The 20,479-nt window shown below is 41.4% G+C and overlaps 1 protein-coding gene across 2 annotated transcripts in view; it reads left to right on the plus strand.

Annotated features, from left to right (window-relative positions):
* GALNT13 (polypeptide N-acetylgalactosaminyltransferase 13) overlaps nucleotides 1–20,479 on the plus strand; it is a 152,085-nt gene that overhangs the window by 82,827 nt on the left and 48,779 nt on the right. For both annotated transcript variants that reach the window (XM_083494134.1, XM_083494135.1), the window contains exon 8: nucleotides 6,058–6,238. In XM_083494134.1, coding sequence (XP_083350260.1) covers nucleotides 6,058–6,238 — 181 coding nt within the window. The remainder of the gene's footprint in view (nucleotides 1–6,057; nucleotides 6,239–20,479) is intronic.

Raw genomic sequence — 20,479 nt, forward strand, 5'->3', positions numbered from 1 at the left:
GCTGAATGTGGTGTGTGATCCAAAGATTGGTCCCTCTAAGTGTGTTCTGTTTGTGATGCAAGGAAGGGAGTTGGCGTTGTATGGGTGAATTCACCACTGACAAGTTATCCAACCGCTACATGAACTTGAGTACATTGGTATTGAACATCTTCACTAGGGTTTACAGAAAAATAAAAAATCTCCTTGCGAATTCATATTTAGTGATATTCTGGGCCCACAATTTGCAGTACAATGCTAACGTATCTACTGAGATAAGTTCTGTTGTATTCAGTTTGATGTAATAACTGCTAACTGAGTATAGGATTGCAGCCTTAGTCTACATTCATGGAATGGCAGAGAACATAGGGTCCCTTTACATATCATCAGAGGTGTTTTTTTTAGTCAGAACTCATCAGCACTCAGTTCCAGCATCTCTCAGGTGGGCACCATTTCCATTATAAGAGAACAAAAGAATTCTGACACGCGTTTTTCTAGAAAAACACCACTGGATATTATATAATACATTGTCTACAGCAGGCATGTTCAACAGGTAGATTGTGATCTACTGGTAGATCACTGGACATCTGTGGTAGATCACTGGTAGATCACTGACTCCCCCCAAAGAAGCTCAAGAACTTTGGCTCCCCTATAAAAAGCTAAATATCTTTGACCTGAGCCCCTAAAAGGGGGGTAGATTACTGCCAGTTTTTAACTCTGTGAGTAGATTGCAGTGTCTTGGGAGTGGCCACCCCTGGTCTACAGCATCTTAGCCATGCTTTCCTTATCCGGATTCTTCAATAAGTACTGTTGTGATTTCTACCCTTTTAAATAATTTAACTGTCATTTGCGATGTTTTGCTACATATTTTGTCTGCCATGCTGGTACCTTGATTAGATGCTTATGGCTGAAACATGTCCATGGTGCAACTGGATGATATTCAAGGATTCTTACTGTGAAACATAAAACTAAAGTAGAACCATTCAGTTTTGTAACATAACAAGACAAGTAGGTATAACTTTAATCCCCAATACACTCTGTTTGGGTGAAGTATGTAGTCTGAGCCCTTTTAGGATGGGTGGAGAGCCCAAATAGTGTGAAGATTTCAAAAATACTGCAGTTTGTAAACATTTACAAGGTGGGGTTTTTTTTTAATAAAAAAAATAATACCTGAAGACACAATAGGTTTTCCATGTTCTAAGTATATTCTGTGTGGGTTTAATGATTCCAAATTATATACTGTAGTCTGTCACTTTCCGCTTTGCATTGTATAGTCTGCGACAGAGTGAGCTGCTGGCAGTACGTGAAAATCCGAAGCCTAGCTGTGCTTTCACTTGACTAGGGGAATCTAAGTAACAAATTGGCTTGAAAGGAAATTCTTCCCCTCCCCCACTGCTTGCACAGTTGCCAGGTTTTTGCTTTTGTCTCTTGTCTCTTATTTTGTTTTTTGTTTTTTAAATAAGGACAGTGACTTGTACCAGTAAATCAAAAAGGTACATTGCCCAGCTTCTGGAGAGGAAAACACCTTAATAATCAAATGAAAGGGGAAGGGAAGACAGCAGATTCATTTTGCAACTAATAAAATACATCTTGTAGAAATATCTGTGAAATGTGCATGTTTTTAGGGATTGGTGTGGCATTGAGAAGAAACAGCAACAATGTGGAAGAGTAAAAGCATGGTTCTGATCTAAAAAGCTGAGAACTTAGAACAGGAGATCTTCCAGGTCATGATGAGTCTTCATCAAGTCACCTGTAGGAAATGGTATACTGAAGATCATGTTTTGCATTCCAGCCCCCCAAATATTCCTGTAAGAAAAGAAGAAAGAAAATGGTGGTGGACAAAATGTTCTTAATCCGGTTTGTGGCATTTCACAAGTGTTGACCATCAAGCCCATCCCATTCTGTTTTTGTGCAGACTTTTCAAAGGGGTGGGTGGGAAATCCTTTGAAAATTTGCACACGCCTTTTGTTATCTAAACCAGCATTTACCTTACTATGTTCATTGGTTGCATATTAGGGGAAATTGTGGATCCAGACCCTACCACAGCACCAGAAGTTAATCTCGAAAGTATATTGAGGGGAAGAGGCAGAGAAAACATAGATGGATGCCTGGCAGCTTGCAATTGATCTTTCTGGGTTGGTAACTTCAGGGTATGGTTGAGGTTTTTTATTGCAGGCATGAAGTATGGCTTGAGGGATGTCCTTAGGGGGGAAATGCTCAAATTTATTTTATTTCAAGAAAACAACTTTTAATCATATTTCAGGAGCAGTACTGCAGGAAACTTTGGAAACCCTATCAAGGCATCGCATTGGCTAGCCCTGCAATGCAACTATCCTTACCATACTTGGCCTTCTGCGTAGCACCCAAAGGGAGAGTCACTCATATTCACTTGGGAGCAATATACAAGTTCCAAATGTGTCTCTAAATTGCCTATTTCACTGCCAACTATCTGTAAAATTTCCTCAAGCAAAAACTGCTTTTCAGCACAAGCATTCTGCAGGGTTTGCACTCATAGACTTTTCAAATAATTCTTTCTGATTTAGTTCCATCTAACCCCACTGAACTTTTTGGTGGGAGCATATGTTAAGTCTACCAGCCTACTGGAATTAAACTGTTAATTAAATCCGTAGCAAATTAAACTATTGGCAAGCAGCAGTCACATTAATGTCTGCATATAGTGAGGGGATTTGAAGATCTCTGAACAAATTGGGCTGAAGCCTTGGAGTCATTTGTTTTAGTACACGGATCACCATATTCTCTCTTTGAAATAAAAAACGCTCTACAGATTCATACCCATGTCCATTTTGACTTGGTCATCTCAAATTGCTACAATGAGGCAGTGGGATATCTAAGATTAAAACTGATCTCTAAAATACTCCTATGTCTCGACTGATTACTTGGGAGGAGAGTTTCATGCTTCCCCCAAAATAAATCTGTACCAAAATTAAAGCTGATTTTTTTTTTTTGCAATCTGTATCAATTAGTCATATCCCCCTCACATTTGCAATTTATTTGTTTTGGTTTGTTCGTTTTATATAGTCTGGTTTTTGTTACTCATAGGGGAAAGTGATGCACTTTTTCAAGCTTCTTTCCTTAGTCATAAGGGCTAAGCCCTTTTTCCTTTAAAAAAATGAAAGCCAAGATATTCTGTAACCTGGATTCTGTGCCAAATGCCACTTTCTGTGCTTTTTACACTTCCGTTTTAGAATTACCGGTGTCTGCTGAGCCTTCTTAGTAGTAGGACTATTCTCGTCAAACAGCTATAGGACCAAGTCTGCTGGATCAGGCCAATGACCCATCTAGTCCCATGGGAAACCTAAAAACTGGACTTGATAATGGCAGCACTCTGCCCACCTGCAGTTTGCAGCAATTGGTATTCAGAAGCATAATGTGTCTAACAACAGAGGGAGAACATAGCCATCATTGCTAGTACCCATTGACAGTCTTGTCCTTCATGAATTTGTCTAGTACATTATAAAAGTTGTTGGCCATTACTGCCTCCTGTGGGAACAAGTTCTACATTTTAACTATGTGCTGCATGAAGAACTTTTATCTATCCTGAATCCTTCAACATTCAGCTTCACTGGAAGACCTTGAGTTTTCTTTAAAGAGAGCGGAATAGGTGGCGCTGTGGTCTAAACCACTGAACCTCTTGAGCTTGCCAATCAGAAGGTCAGCGGTTCAAATCCCCATGACGGGGTGAGCTCTCGTTGCTTTGTCCCAGCTCCCGCCAACTTAGCAGTTTGAAAGCACACCAGTGCAGGTAGATAATTAGGTACCGCTGTGGCGGGAAGATAAACGGCATTTCCATGCGCTCTGGTTTCTGTCACGGTGTTCTGTTGCAGCAGCGGTTTAGTCCTGCTGGCCTCATGACCCAGAAATCTATTTGTGGACAGATGCTGGGTCCTTCGGCCTGAAAGCGAGATGAGTGCCGCAACCCCATAGTCTCCTTTGACTGGATTTAACCATCCAGGGGTTCTTTACTTTTTTACCTCTTTAAAGAGAGGGGTTGGTGGTTGTAGATAGTTACATTTTTATTTTTATTTTTAAAAAACAACACACAAGCACACACACCCCCAGAACAATGCTGTGTCATTTTTCAAGTTTTGCTATGCTCTTGACTTGGCTACTTGCCCTTGAACTGTGAAAGTTGTTTTGATATTGTCATGGATGATCTCAACTTGTTTACACACAAACACACACACACACATATATATACCAATATACACGTGCATAATTGCTTTAGAACTAATTAAATTCTACAATCAGTTTCTATAGCAACATTTCCACTAATACAAATAATCTTTAAATGCTCGAGTCTGTTCTTACTTAACAAAAATGTAGCCATGTTCAGTTGGAATGCCAAGGACTTTAATAGATATTCATTTTCTTTAGAACAGATGCTTGGCCAAGTTCAGCCTTTTAATAGAAGTTTAAGAGATAGTCTGGTAGGATGGTGTGGGAGCGGTTGGAACCAGATTTTTAAAATGTTAATCTCCAGTCCCTTTGTGACAAAAAAAAGAGCACTTTAACATAGAGCCAGATTTCATTAATCAGGGTCAGAGTGAGAGATGCAATATTTAAAGCACCACACAATTCTGAGAGAGCACAAATAGAAATCTATTAATACATATGCCTAGATCACCTAAAAAGATGCAGGTTCTTTAGGCCCTTCACAACAGTCTTGCAAGACAAGTGGATTCCTTGTCCTTGGGGCTTTCCCTTTAACTATTGCGCTATGAAAAATTCATTGCTAGCATGGAGAAGCAGCCAAAAATTGTGGTGCTACTTAAGCCATGCAAGGATCCCTCTCTGAATCCTATCACCCAATAATTAAGCAAGACACTAACTTATCAGTGCCTTGGTTTAGTGATTAAATCTGTCTATATGCCAATACATTTAGAGGGTGTGTGTTTGTGAAAGAGAGAAGAGAAACGCCTCTTGTAAGATTGCACCCGCTAGCTAGCAAGCTCTATCCAGCTTGCTGTGTGGTGTATTAGGCTGTGGAACAAGCCATTTGCTTGTGTCTCCGCAGATTTTCTTTCTAAGCTCCATAGGACAGTTTAGAAGTACTGTGATCACAGACACATTTCCCATGAGCCAAGAGCTGATGTATATGACTTGTATTTGATATGGTGACCTTTCATTTTCTGGTGAAAATGGATGTTGTGATATATATCCCTCACGCTTTAACTCCGGTACAGAAGGCAATTATTGGTTTGTGTGAGGCAAAATCAAATCAGCATGAAATGTCAGTTGTCTGAAAGCTAGATGACATGTTACAGAAGGCAATGGGGAAACATGTGCAAATCTTCTGTGTCTGCTTCTGCAATAATATGAAACTCATTGTTTTGACCTACAGTGAGATTTGTGAGCTGCAGTCTCACAGGTCTGAGATCTGTGAATGACTCCTGCAAGTGATAGCACTTCCTAATAGAAGTGGGTAGAAACACCTTATTTTGGTGTTTCTCAATTCATTCATCCAACCATTCTGTCCCATTCCATCATCATCATCATCATCATTAAAAACACTCAAAGAGTTTCATTTGAATAATATTTAAATATGTATTTTTGAAAGTGCTTTCTCACAAGATGCACATTTCTACGTTTGCTTCCGAAAATACAAATTTCTAATCATTTTTTATGTAAGGATAACTACATATAATTCCATGAGATGAGATCAGTTCATATCAGAGTTTGCAGAGAATGAGTTCCTCAAGGCCCTCCCGACTTCTTGTATTCAGGTCTTTGTGCCACCTGTGACTGAGATCAGATTGGGCCACCATATCTGGAGAGTTCAACAGTTTAATAACAGCCGTGTCAAGAATTTGTTGTCATGTACCCCCCAAGTTGTGACCTGAGTTGTCCTAAACTCTGCTGAAATCAGTGGGACATCTCACAAGTAAATCAATTTGGTAAAGGCACCTGCAGTTTTACATAGCTGAAATTCAGGGATGACATGCTGCTTGAGTTTCAACTTCTCACCCTGTAGTCCTGGTACAGTAAATAAGTCGCAGCCTAAAATTTAATTTGGTGTCTGAAAACAAGCTGATTAATTTTGATTTCCTGTTTGCATTTCAGATCTGGCAGTGTGGAGGCTCATTGGAGATTGTAACATGTTCACATGTTGGTCACGTCTTTCGAAAAGCTACGCCTTATACATTTCCTGGGGGTACCGGTCATGTAATTAACAAGAACAATAGACGGCTTGCAGAAGTATGGATGGATGAATTTAAAGATTTCTTCTATATAATATCCCCAGGTAAGGAAGTATTTCATAATAATTTTTTCACAAGCATGGCATAGTAGAAATGTTGTGTGTGTGTGTATATAGTTTAATGGATAACTCTGTGTTGAGGGTTAATTGTACTACCTAATTCAGTCTTAGAGCATCAGGAGGAGGTACATTCTTTAAGTATAAAACCAGAACAATTTCAGGATTGCTTTGTAAAACAGTGGCTTTAGCAAGCTTCCAAATTGCCAAGATGTCTTTGGCTTTTTCTGTGTTTATACAAAGCTATGTAGAATGTAAAAGAGCTCCATAGGTCTTGCATAGCTCTTTTGCATATTAGTTCTGGGGTACACATGTAAAGTAGGAAATATTTTAAAAGATTTTAAATGCTATTCTTCTACAGCTGAATCCAATCTTTTCCCTTTTCAGTTTCCAATACAAAGGCATTATTTTAGTAGGGTAGACAACTTTATTTAAAAACAATTATTGTGGAAATAACTTTTTTTAAAAAAAATCAACAACCCGACAACAAATCCCATTGGCACCACTTTTGAATCCAATGTTGACATGATATCAGTGAGGCTGAGGATATTGTAAATTGTGACGAATGCAATCCTTTGCCCTCATCCCTGGGAGTAAACCCCTTTAAACCCAATGGATCTTACCTCTGAGTAGAAGGTATAGGGGTTGTGCTGTAAGTAAACACTTTTACACAGAGTGCTGATTGAAAGCTAGAGATAAGCAAAGTATACTCATACCTGGGAATAGTTTTGGTTCAATTTTAACTTAACATGCAAATGTAGAGCAGTTCCAAAGCTGGATAAAGCCTAGTTGAGTGACTGTTGGGGATAATGTAAACTCTGCTCTGCTTTCTGAAAGGGATGCCCAGCAGTAGGGTGGCATTCATACTGTCAATACCCCTCCCTCAGTACACCTATGGAAAGCTCCATGGTTATAGATGTTCCATCAGCAGTGTTATCCTAGTGATGCGTGTGGGGAGGAAGGGGTGGTGTGTAGGGTGATGCAGAGGATCCTGAGCTCCCTAATTCACTCAACACTCCCCACCTCAGAAGGGCCCAAATGTATGCCAGTTCCAAAGTTGGTATAGTAAGTTCCCTTCCACAGAGGTCAATGGGAAGATAAATCTCTTTTTTAATGGTGGATACGAGGGAAAAGCCACTCCTACCACCCTGCCTTTGGCCATCTGGAAGGACATTGAATGTGACAGTTGTTCTGTCACGGAATTGCTCCTCCACCACAGAATTCTTCCTAAATGTAATTTTCGCTTTCATATTCTTCTTTTGATAAGTTTATATTACATTAAACTGGTAGTTGTTTTTTTAAAAATAATAATAATCTAGAATTTCCTTTGCATATTCTTGATGCAGTTTAAGATTATTGGGAAAACTGTTCTTTTTGCTTCAAGATACCTAATCTTGCAGATAACTTGAAGTAAGGCTGAAACCATTCTTTAGTAAGTTTTCAACGTTTTGAATGGAAAGTGTGTGGTTCTTTCCTTGATCAAAGACAAGAATTGAAAACTTCAAATTGTAGCTTTGATCAGGAATAAAATAACTGTATTTATCTGAAGTGCTGGTTCTCTGGTAATCATTGCTTTCTTCCCTATATTTCAAAAGGACACTTGATTGGAGGAAGCTAGGTTTTTTGGCGGGGTTGTAAGATGTTATCAGCTTCATGAGCCAAGGCCTTTAAAGGAGAGAAAGGAGAGAGAGAGATGAGGCTTTGTTACGTTTGTCTGTAGTTATTCATGAAGATATGCTACAGATTAACATAATAAGGCCACAAGCTTCTTCCATGTAGTTAAAAACCTGTCACATACCTTTCTTCACAAAAGGAAGCTTAAAATGTCAAATGCAAAAACATGCAGTACTATGTGTCTGTTTTATTTTACTATGGATGGCATATATACCTTTCATTTTTGTACTGAAAAAATAAAATAATAATCCTTAAAGATAGGGATAGGCAATGTGGTACCATCCAGATGTTGCAGATTCTAGCTCCATCAGTTCCAGCCAGCATAGTCAATGGGGTTATGGGAGTAATAATTATAATTATAATTATAAATTATAAATTCTATACTGCCCTTCATCCATAGGAGCCAACTCCTGAGGCCAAGGTCCCTTCACACACACACACACACCTAAAATATATGAGGGTCAGCCCCCCCCCCCCAGTATTTTATTCAAGTTTCTTCATCTTTCCTGCCTTCATCTGAGGAACACAGGGTGGTTTACAACATAAAAATACATACCGGAGTAATAAACAAAAACAATACCCCCTGCAGTTTTAAAGGCCATAGATTGTTTAATTAGCTGAAGCCCTGGGAGAAGAGGAATGTTTTTGCCTGGTGCCTAAAGATATGCAATGAAGGTTAGGTAATGAATAAAGATATGTAACAAATGAACTTTATTAGTTTCCTTTCTTTATGTACACATGCTAGGGCTAGCATCATACAGGGTGAGGCAACCATCTTTAGACAGCAGATTGTAGGCATCAGTAGAGGGTGTTGAATCATCAGATACTTGGATTCATGTTTTTAATCAGAGTGCAGAGGGCACTTCTAGTTGGATTTTCTGCTACAGGTGTCAAAATGTGTGGAATCCTTGGAAGTACTGTTTAAAACTGAATCATAATTCTTTCTCTGCCTTGTCTATAATTAGCTTCCCGCTTTACCTGTGTTTGCCTCCTGTCTTTGTCTTCAATAAATGTAGGCATCATTCTGTTATTCAGGCTGTTATCACAAAAAAAATCCCCATTTAATATTAATTTGGTGCTTGGAAAGTAGGATGAGCTTACAACTCCGCATGTTGTATAATGCAAAGTTTAATTGTAATTGCTTTTGTGATGGTTTTCTATTTTGATTAAGTTTTTAATTATGTGTGGTTTAGAACAGTGTCAGGTTTCTAAAGCAGGGGGTAAAGGTCAGATTCAATAATTACTTCAGAAACAAAGCAAATGCTTTAGGCTAACAAAGCAGATATTGAATTTTATTTTTTTTCTAAAACAAAAAGCTTTCAGGATTATTAAGAGACAATGATTAATTATAAAACTATGTTCCTTTGTAAGTGTTTACCATGAGCAAATTAAAGGAAATGTCACTCACTTTTCAACTTCCTCCTTGCTTCACCATTTTACAGCACAATCCTATACATGTTTATTTAGAAGTACACTTCACTTAGTTCAGCTCGGTGTGCTCCCAAATAAAAGTGCAGAGGATTGAATTCCTAAACACACAGAGTAGGAAGTAAGCTCCATTGGAAGCCTGGGATAGCTCAGTTGGTAAAGCATGAGACTCTTAATTTCAGGGTCGTGGGTTTGAGCCCCACGTTGGGCAAAAGATTCCTGCGCTGAAATGCACCAACTTCAGCTAGGCACTTTAAGGAGCGTTGGTTGCCAAAATATTCCAGGGCAGGGAGTGCAGGTCTATTCCCCCCCTACAGTTTACATGCCTGCTCCTTGGGAGAAACCTGGACAGCATCTCAAAAAGCAGAGACATCACCTTGCCAACAAAGGTCCATATAGTTAAAGCCATGGTTTTCCCAGTAGTGATGTATGGAAGTGAGAGCTGGACCATAAAGAAGGCTGATCGCCAAAGAATTGATGCTTTTGAATTATGGTGCTGGAGGAGACTCTTGAGAGTCCCGTGGACTGCAAGAAGATTAAATGTATCCATTCTGAAGGAAATCAGTTCTGAGTGCTCACTGGAAGGACAGATTGTGAAGTTGAGGTTCCAGTACTTTGGCCACCTCATGAGAAGAGAAGACTCCCTGGAAAAGACCCTGATGTTGGGAAAGGTGGAGGGCACAAGGAGAAGGGGACGACAGAGACGAGATGGTTGGACAGTGTTCTCAAAGCTACCAACATGAGTTTGACCAAACTGTGGGAGGCAGTGGAAGACAGGAGTGCCTGGCGTGCTCTGGTCCATGGGGTCACGAAGAGTCGGACACGACTAAACGACTAAACAACAATGTATCTGCTGGTGGCTTTGGTGATAGCAGCAGTATCAACTCTGTCCCTTGTCATGCTTCTTCTCTAGTTCACAGGAATGACACAAGAGTTAGAATGCTGGGGGAGAGGGAGGGAGGAATACATTTGCCATAATTGACAGAGTTCTTCACTCAGCACTAGAGGATAGTATAATTCTCAAGGCACTCTGGGGGAGTGAAACATGGCAGCAGCTGGAATCACTTTTAAATGATAAATGTGTCTCCACCCAATATATATGGGGGGACAAAATCACCATTTGAAATGGTCGCTGAAATTCCCCTACCAAATTCACCAACTGCAAGTAAGCATATTGTCAGGGAACTGACATCGGAGCCAGAGGCGGAGGCAAGGCTCTCAAGCGATGCTGGAGAAGGGCCCAGCAGGGAGAGAGGCAGCTCCGCAGATGGGGAAGGAAATCAGCGTAACACCAGGGATAAAGGGGGGCAGATGGGGGAATCGGCGAGGGGGCTCCAAGACTCCTCACCAGAGACCAGCAGGGAGAGCACGGGTCCTCCACTACCCACACCCTCCCTGCGCAGAAGACTTCCACGCAGGGAGAGTAGGAGGAGACTTGGGTCAAACGGCTTTTATGCTGGAAAAGGTTTAAGAAACGCCCACTGACGGATTCTGCTAGCGACTGAGGCAGCCACGAAGTGAAGGGCTGTCCAGACAGAAAAGGTTTAACAAGGCAACATAGCCAGGAGTGGCGGCAACTTACGCACGAGCAACCCCTATATTCATTACACATATGTTGCCATTTGTATGCCTCAATAAGATTCTCAAAATCCCTCCAAATCCCTCCCTCAGTGGTGACTCGAATAATAGGAAGCAAAAATAATTTGGGGAGAAAATGAGTCACTGCTGATTATTTTTGTCACACACCCTCAGAATTCATGCACAAAGCCAACTCGGGGGGGGGGGGGAGGAAGTATACCATGCATATTTTATGTTTAAGTGGGTATTTTATTTCAGATAATATTTTTTTTTAAAAAAAAATGTTATTATGGACTACCAGGCTTTTGAAATAAGCAGGCAAACAACTGAATAAATAATTGATGGCACTGCCAATTTCCTCTTTGAATGGTAGGTAGAAAATGCATGAAAGACAACTTTTCTGTTAGAAAACATACTGAATAGAAGCTATTTGGAATGTTTTCGTGGAGCCTTTCCACAGGAATACTTTCCATTTTGTGTCATGGAACTTTCTGAGTAAGAGGAAACAGAAGTATTGTTCAAATACCTTTTTGAACAGATTTATACAGACTCTAGGTAATATAATACCATCCAAATGAAGCAAACTGTGGTTAGTGTTAACTTCCATACCATGCCTCCAGTGCCATCATTTGCTCAGTTTAGGCATCATGGCAACTATGGTTAGACCAAACGAGATTGGGAGGAGGAGATCTGTGCTCACAACAGGAGAGGAGATTACCATCGATCATTCCCAATCTCAAAACTATGGTTAGAGGACTGGAAATACGCTACCTGGATTTCGTTTTGGGTTTTTTCTGTCTTTAGTCTACTTTTATTTTAACTTTTTGATACATGGATTTCTGGGCATCAATTCCTATGTGAGCACTTGAAAAGTTAAATATATTTGGAAAAACTTGCACATAGTTTTATTAATTTATGGTTGTTGTTTTTGTGGATACTATTATATGCTTATAACTTCTGTGTTTTTGAAGCCGCTGTAAACTTTTTGAAGAAGCAGCATATTAATAAATCACATTTGATGTTTAAATGTTACACTTTCTCTGGCTTTCTGTGAGATGATTCCAGAAGCAGGGATTGTATGGAAGGCAGAAATATTTTCTTTAGTTTGTTTACTACTGCTTGCTCATTCTTTCAAATCCTTTCCGAGGCAAGCAACACTATTATACTGGATGGGGAAAAGAGGAAAGGAATTGAAGCTATTACTCAAGGGGGAAATGGTGCTTAGAATAATTGTACCCTTCTGCCTATATCTGTTCTATTTTCTGCTGGAGAATGTGCATAGGCATATCTTTCCCTTCATTACTTGCATGTAACACAATGTACTCCTCTGGGAAGCTTTATGCCTATCTCAGGGCAATGCCTGCTCACATAGCTTGTATCTATATATTTTATTTAAAAGTTCTCATGAAAAGCTTTCCGAAGATCACGTGATTTTTGAAGCCATCGTCTTTGCTAGGAATATTCTGTATGTGGTTATGGCTTCATTGCATAAAAACCTGAGGCAAGCATCTGTAGAGTAGCCAATCTCTTTTTCTTTTCTTTTTTGAAATTGCATTTGTATACCATGATGAAGTATATACATCCAGCAGCCGACCTGAGGCATCTGTATTGCAATCACCTGGAACTCAATACACTTGCTCCCAAAAGTTGTGCTTGCAAGTTCAAGTTGAGGCAGATGTCCCTTTAGGGCATAATCAAGGTTTTAAAAGCTAGCCCTTTCTTGCAGCTCAGGAAGAAAATTTCTAACACTGAGAACAGATGGGCAGTTGGACACATTACCTAGAAATATGAGTATTCTGCATTTCTGGACCTTCTAAACAATAGCAAGGAAAAATATCATGCACTGAAATGTTTCACTATATTGGAAAGTGGACTTGATTACCTTAGAGAAAACCTTTTAAAGAACCATGATTCTGGGAAGGAAGGAAGCTGCTCAGGGCTGTTTTTACATTGCTTAGTTTGCGCAAGTACAAAGCAGTAACCTTGCCTAGCAACAGATAGGTAGCCGTGTTGGTCTGCCATAGTCAAAATAAAAAAAATCCTTCCAGTAGCACCTTAAAGACCAACTAAGTTGTTCTTGGTATGAGCTTTCGTGTGCATGCACACGAAAGCTCATACCAAGAACAACTTAGTTGGTCTTTAAGGTGCTACTGGAAGGAATTTTTTTATCTTGCCTAGCAAGATAGTCTATATTTAACATTGTCTCGGAAATGTGTGCTAACTCTTGGCTAGTGTGATTAAGCTGGCCAGAGGAAGGATATTTTGATTAGCTGAATAGCAAAGATCCGTTTTAACTGAAATTTATCCTGCTGCAGTGTGTATTAAGGAAAAAAAATTGAAATTACTGAGATTCGTTTTTTAAAGTGGTTATGAAGACATGTGTGAATGGAAATGACCTTTTGGTTTGCTGATATTATATTGATTGAAAGAGTAATAGTGGATGGCTTATTCTTGATTGCTTGCAAGGGATTTCTAGCTTTAGACTGCTGAAAACCTACCTATTTATTGAAATTTCATATGGTGCCAAGTCTTGTACAATCTAAAGACATTTTGCAGCATTTAGACGTTTTAACGAAGCACATCTACACTGGCTTCATCAAATACTCCTGAATTTCACAGTAGATATGTTGGCTTAGGAGTCACTGGTATAGGCAATGAAAGGAGTGGTAGGCTTGCACACAAGGATTTTGAATTTGCTGCTGGTGCCAGTAATTACCCCAATATTAGCACATGGAAAACCAATTTCTTTTTGCTTCAGACTTGTTGCATAGTCCTTTACCTAGTAGTATCAAAACCCTGTGTGCTTCAGATCACTGAATGTGCCCCATGTGGTGAAATAGAGGTGCAACAGCAGAACAGGGGCAGTTACGCTTTAAATGGAAGGAAATCTGTTCTACCGCGAAGTTGGCAGGGGGGACGACTATATGCAGCCATGAGACTCACTAGCTGACATTGGAACAGTCACTGCATCTCAGCCTAACCTAGCTCACATGAATGTTGTGGGGATTAAATAAGGAGAGTGAGAACCATGTACTCCACCTTGAGCTTCTTTGAGAAGCAGTTGGGATAGATAAGCAACAAATAAATAAAATAATTTATAAGAACACTAACAGAACAATTAGACGTTCTGTTGAAACCTTGTAGTGAGCGGTTTGGGAGGAAATGAAGTTGGAAAACCCAGTGTAAAAGACCAATTCATACAATACTTGCTGACACAAACATCTTCAGGTACATGCTCACTTAGAAAGAGATGCTATGGGTCTTTCATGTATGTAACTTGTATAAATTCCTATGGTTCCAGTGGCTTTTCAAAAACTGTTATTGTGATAATGGGACTTGCTACTATGCAATAACTAGAAACTAGCATTTAGTGGTTCACGTACCATTTGCACATGCTAAATATGTGTCGTAAGGGTATTTATAATGAGGTAGAGTTTCTTATTGATTCATATATGAGAACATATTAAATTAGGTTTGCTTTCTTCCCAAAAAACCACCCCAAAGCATTAAAAGTGTATTTATCTTAAATTATGGTGTAAGTTAGTGGTACGTCACTTACATTATGATGTAGCACAGTTTTTGCTGTAGTTTGCAAAGGTTCACAAACTGTAAGTAACGACAAAAAAAAAAAAAGAAAGAGCCATTCTAGAGAGAAAGAGGATTTGGTCTCAAGGGTCTCAATACTTTAAAAGCTGCAGAGAAAGTAAATAAAGATGAATCTGAAGGCAGAGGAGGTAGCTGGGAGAGAGAAGTGATGCTGCATGGGAGCACCGGTGGGATATATAGTTTGATATCCATGCAGCTAGAACTGGAGATTGATTCTGGAACAGGTTTTATTTACCAGCATTCAGCTTGCTGAAAAAAAATAGATGGGAGGAAGCTGAAACACTGCAGTCTTCTGAAGTCTAAAAGTCTATTATTCGCCTTCGCAGAATGGATTGGAGATAAGAGATAAGAACGCATTAATACAAATAAAAGCTACCACATTCTTTTCAGGGGGGAAAGGGAGGGTTAGATTATTTTCTGTTTGAGACTGCTTTCTCCTCAGAAAGCAACATTTCATTTCAAGTTTTTTGGGGGACAGAATACATAGAGTTGTGAAAGTGGCAGGGGGATAAATTGTATTTTGTGCTGGTGCGGAAAGGAGGGAGGGGCTTCTGCTGTCACTGGGTGCCTTCAGTTTGTTCCTGTGAGATGCTGCTTTTGGTGCGCTGGCTTGTTGATTTGGGACAATTGGTCATAAAAGAGAGACTGATTTCAGAGTAAACATGTTTGGGATCAGACTGTATATCTTTGATTGTTTTCACAAATGGTGTTTAAAGTGCTTTGTAATGCAAATGTGAATGCGACGGTACGTTTAATGCCTATTCAAATCGCTCTCCTACGCTTTCTGTTTCATGTTAACAACAGACATATATTTCAGTAAATAGGGTAAGAGAATCTCAGCTTATCCCAAATTTCAGTTAATTTTGAGGAACTGTGCTGCAGCTGATTTTCAATTCCCTTCTGCAACTGTGTTTCTCAAAACATATGAAAGAACTGTGTGCTGATTTATAAACTTCATATGCTGTGTAAACCACAAAATGACACACATACACACACACAGCCTTGTAGTAGTTGCCTGAGATATAGAAAAGGCCAGTTTGGGTTCAGTCTAAGTCCAGCACCCATGCAGCATTTGCGCTTAACAGAACTCTGTTTTTGTTGTTGCCCCCAACCCCACAGTTTGCTTATTTTATTTATTTATTGCTCTTATATACCAACATTTTCTCCCTAGAGCTCAATGTGGCTTACATGGTTCTCCCTGTCTTCCTTTAATCCCACAACAACACTATGAGGTAGGTTAGGCTGTGAGTGAGTGAGGCTGGCCTAAGGTCACCCAATGAGCTCCATGGCTGAGTGGGGATTCAGAATCCAGTCTTCTGGGTCCTAGTCCAACACTCTAACCACAACAAGGGATGGGAGTTCTGTGTGCACTTCCCACATTTCAAACTCCCATTAGCTCAAACTCCCATTAGCCAGAACCAGCACAGACAGTGGTCGAGGATGATGGGTGGTCAAGGATCAAGTCCTACAGCACCTGGAGAGCCACGGGTTTCCCATACCTGCCTTATGTAGTTGGGGCCCAGGTTATCGGAAGGACTGCAAGAATGGCTGCTCTCTGGCTTGCCATCAGGATCTATTAGACTGAGAGGCACCAGAGAAAAGAACTTTTCAACCTTTCATTCCATTTTTATGGAGGCTGGTATTTTAGCTGCTGATTTTTTTTATGGGTTTAGCATTGACTGGCTCTAATTGTATTTTAAATACTGTATAGTTCCCTGTTGCCTAAATTTTAAGCTGCGTTGGAAGGATTTTGCCCTCAAAAGGCATACAGTGGTACCTTGGGTTAAGAACTTAATTCGTTCTGGAGGCCCGTTCTTAACCTTAAACTGTTCTTAACCTGAGGTACCACTGTAGCTAATGGGGTCTCCTGCTGCCGCTGCACCACCGTCGTGCGATTTCTGTTCTCATCCTGAAGCAAAGTTCTTAACCCGAGGTACTATTTCTGGGTTAGCGGAGTCTATAACCTGAAGCGTCTGTAACCCGAGGTACCACTGTACACACATTCAAGTTGCAAGTAAATAGGAAGAGCCTGTGTTCTGTAATGGTTGTACACACAATCGAATCCTCACTCAGCCATGAAATGCGCCTGGTTGCTGTCTCTGGCCTAACCTATCTCACATGAGTGTTGTGTTAAAGGTATTCCACCTAAGTATCAAAATCCAGTGGAATGTTTGCTTTTCTTCTCCCCCACCATTTTGCTTTATCTGGTTTTACTTTTTGTTTTATATTCAAATACCTCATTGGATACACATGTGGTGTTGTGTGTGTGTGTGTGTGTGTGTGTGTGTGTGTGTTTGCATGCTCCATTGCTATGAACTGGATTATTTTTTTCACAGCATGATTTACTTCCTCCTTCTTGCATTCTCCCCCTCTGGCTACTAAATGTAAATTTTGTCTTTACTAACCTGAAATGTTCCCCAAGCCAGGGATTCGCAGTAAGTTTGAATATTGTGCTTGGGAATGAAGGGAGTTTAAAACAGGTTTTCTTCAAGCAATTACTTTCAAATCATGTCTCAAACGCGCTTGTCCTTTAGGCTTCATGAAAATTATCCCTCAAAGGCCACCCATGTCACCTACTATAAGCTGCACTGAATACTTTCTTCTGCTTCTTTCTTGAACAACTTATATATTGCTAACCGCATTTGCCTCGGAATTTCCCCTGCATGTTTTTAATTCCTTTCACCTTATGAAGTAGTGAAATCAGTGGGGTGCATTTGAAGGCTTTTGAAGTTTTTATTTTCTCTTGCAGCCTTACTCCCGAGAGTAAGCTGCCTTTGAAGTAAATTGTAAAAGTGAAATCAGAACCTACTTTCTGCATTAATATATTTGTATCCAAACATAACTTAAAAGTACTTAAGATAATCAGGACTTCTTGTAATAGTGAATGAACTGAACAGCGCAAGGAAGGCCAGTCTGAATTTAGCTTTGGTTAGTTCCTGAAGCCATGACATGACAGTGTGACCAGGCACAGTGACAGGGAGTCAGGATAGTACTAAACACTTAAGAAAAAGAATACGCTGGCCTAAAATCAGTACTTAATCTAGGTGTGATGAACACTTCGTACTTGCCCTGTATTAGCCTTCCTATTCCGTTTCCTACTCTGCGAAAAAAGTGCATTGAACAAAGACTTTGATCACACTTCACTGTAATAGAGTTTCAGAGGGAATGAAAAGTGGAAATAGAAATCCACTTTTACTTCTTAGTCAACACCCTGCTCAGTATATCATTGTGCCACTTGTAATACTGTGCATTCGACCCCATAGTGTAACCCAGGTTTGTCCTATGGTTGACAGCACATGGTTTGCCTAGGAGAGCTAGACCACAATCCTAGATTCAGTTGCCATGATGAGCCAAACTATGGCTTTGCGCAGCAGCAGGATGACTGAGAAGGAGCAAAGCAGCCACCATCTCCTCTTTGGAAGCTCACTTGCTTACATGTTCATGCTAAGCCATGACATGCAGATCAGCCCGTTCTCACCCTTTTTTGTCTGTCTCATGAGAATACAGAGCCAATATCTGGGTTCCTAATTGCACTAATGTGTGAGACCCATATGCTGGCTGCATAGTTCTTGTAGGAGAAAAGTTTTTAAAAGTTGGATCTCACAGGTAGAATGGTAATAGTATAGTCTTCGATATGCATGTTCTTGCACCCACCATTATACAAGCAAATGGTGGTGGACCAGAAAGTAGAAGAGCTACAGCATTTACTGAATATTAAAATACAATAGTCTATTAAACATTAAAAGCTTCCCTAAACAGGACTGCCTTCAGATGTCTTCTAAAAGTCTGGTAGTTATTTTTCTCTTTGACATCTGGTGGGAGGGCGTTCCACAGGGCGGGTGCCAGTACCGAGAAGGCCCTCTGCCTGGTTCCCTGTAACTTGGCTTCTCGCAGGGAGGAAACCGCTAGAAGGCCCTCAGCGCTGGACCTCAGTGTCCGGTCAGAACGATAGGGGTGGAGACGCTCCTTCAGGTATACTGGGCCGAGGGTACGGATATTGTGAGGGTTTGATTAGCTGCTTGTGCGTGAAAACGTGCTCCCTCAGAGTTTGTGCGACCCCACAAACCTCCGTGTGTGACGGAGCTCCTCAGACATGTCTGCTCTAGTCACTAGTAGAGTCCGACAGTGGCTGTCTGCGGAAGCGTTTCCAGCAAAGAAGTTCCTTAACGGAAACGCGTCTCCTGGACTCACGGCGTGACAGTTTCCTGCGAGGTGTGGGTCTGCCTATGGGAGACTCCGATACCTCCCCACTGTTCTCGCTGGAAGCCTCCCTGAGCCCTCCCTCCTGCTCGCATTCCCTCAGAGACCCACTCCTCCCCCTGCTGGTCCCTGCTTCAGCAGTTGAGTCTCTTTCATCCTGCCTGAGTCCCTCCACCACCTGATGCTCTGATGGCAGTTCCCTGACATCCACCTCCCCTCCAGGGCCCCCCTCACCCCCTCCCAATTCCTCCCCCCTGGGAGGTGAAGGGCTAAAACCCCGAAACGAATCTTCCTCATCTTCTGACGTCTCGAACAATTCTCTCCATCGATCGTCGACCTGGCCAGCTGAATCCTCTTCCTCTTCAGAATCTGGGAACCCCTCCAACTCCTCTTCCTCGTCGGTGGTGGCAAAGTATTCCCTTCGGAACCTCGCTACCGGCTGAGGTTTACGTGGGAACCTCTGATGAAAAGTCTCTATTAAAACCTCGTCATTGACATCCTCTGCCCTAACCCAGGTGTTTTCCGACTCCGGTTCCCCTTCCCACATTACCAAATACTCTACTTGATCTCCCTTCCACCTGGAATCGAGGATCTCCGCTACATGGTAGCTGTGTTCCTTCTCCTCCATTGCTGGTCCCCTAGTGACCCTCCCCTCACTGTCTCCTCTATACGGTGACAGCAACGACCTGTGAAAAACTGGGTGCAGCTTCATGTGGTTCGGTAACCGGAGCCTGAAAGCCACTGGATTGACCTGCTGTATGACTTCAAACGGACCCAGCCTTTTGGGTCTTAATTTCTTACAACCTCCTTTGAATGGCAACCCTTGGGTTGACAGCCACACCTGGTCCCCCACCCTGATGCTTTCACCTTCCCTTCTGCTTTTGTCTGCCTGCCTCTTATATTCCTCCTTAGCCCTGTTTAAATTGAGTTGGAGCTGGCGATGGATCGCTTCCATTTCTTCCACGAACTGTTCTGCAGCTGGAACGCTCCAGTTCTCCCCCTCCCCCCCTGGGAAGGCTCTGGGATGGCACCCGTGATTAGCCAAAAAGGGGCTCATCCCCGTGGACACGTTCTCTGCATTGTTGTAGGCAAATTCTGCCAACGCCAACTTCTCCACCCAATCATTCTCTCTGTCATTAACATAACACCTCAAATATTGTTGGAGAACCCCATTTGCTCTTTCCGCCTGCCCGTTGGTTTCAGGATGACGGGCCGTCGAGAAATTAACCTCTACATGCAGTAAGCTCATGAGCTTCCTCCAGAACCTGGAAGTAAATTGTTTCCCTCGGTCTGAAACCACCCTCAAGGGGGCGCCATGCAACCTAAACACATTCTCTACAAACAATTTGGCGGTTTCTTCTGCTGTAACCGCATGTGAGCAGGCTATGAAGTGGGCCATTTTAGTTAACAGGTCTACTACAACCATGATGGCTGTTTTCCCTCTAGACCTTGGCAGATCAGTCATGAAATCTATTGCCACTGCTTCCCACGGTCTCTCAGGTGTGGGCAGTGGTTCTAATAAACCAGCCGGCGCCCGCCTCTCCCCCTTGGCTCTTTGGCATTGTTCACACCCTCTCACATACTCCCGCACATCTTCCCTGACCTTGGGCCACCAAAATTCCCTGGTAACCAGCCACATGGTTTTGTGTTGCCCAAAGTGCCCTGCTGTGGGGCTATCGTGCAGCTGCTTGAGTACCTTCTCCCTCAATTCCCCTTCAGGTATATATAACGCTCCCTTATAAT

The sequence above is a fragment of the Podarcis liolepis genome (assembly GCF_965112155.1).
Source record: "Podarcis liolepis genome assembly, chromosome: 1".
NCBI classification, from domain to species: domain Eukaryota; kingdom Metazoa; phylum Chordata; class Lepidosauria; order Squamata; family Lacertidae; genus Podarcis; species Podarcis liolepis.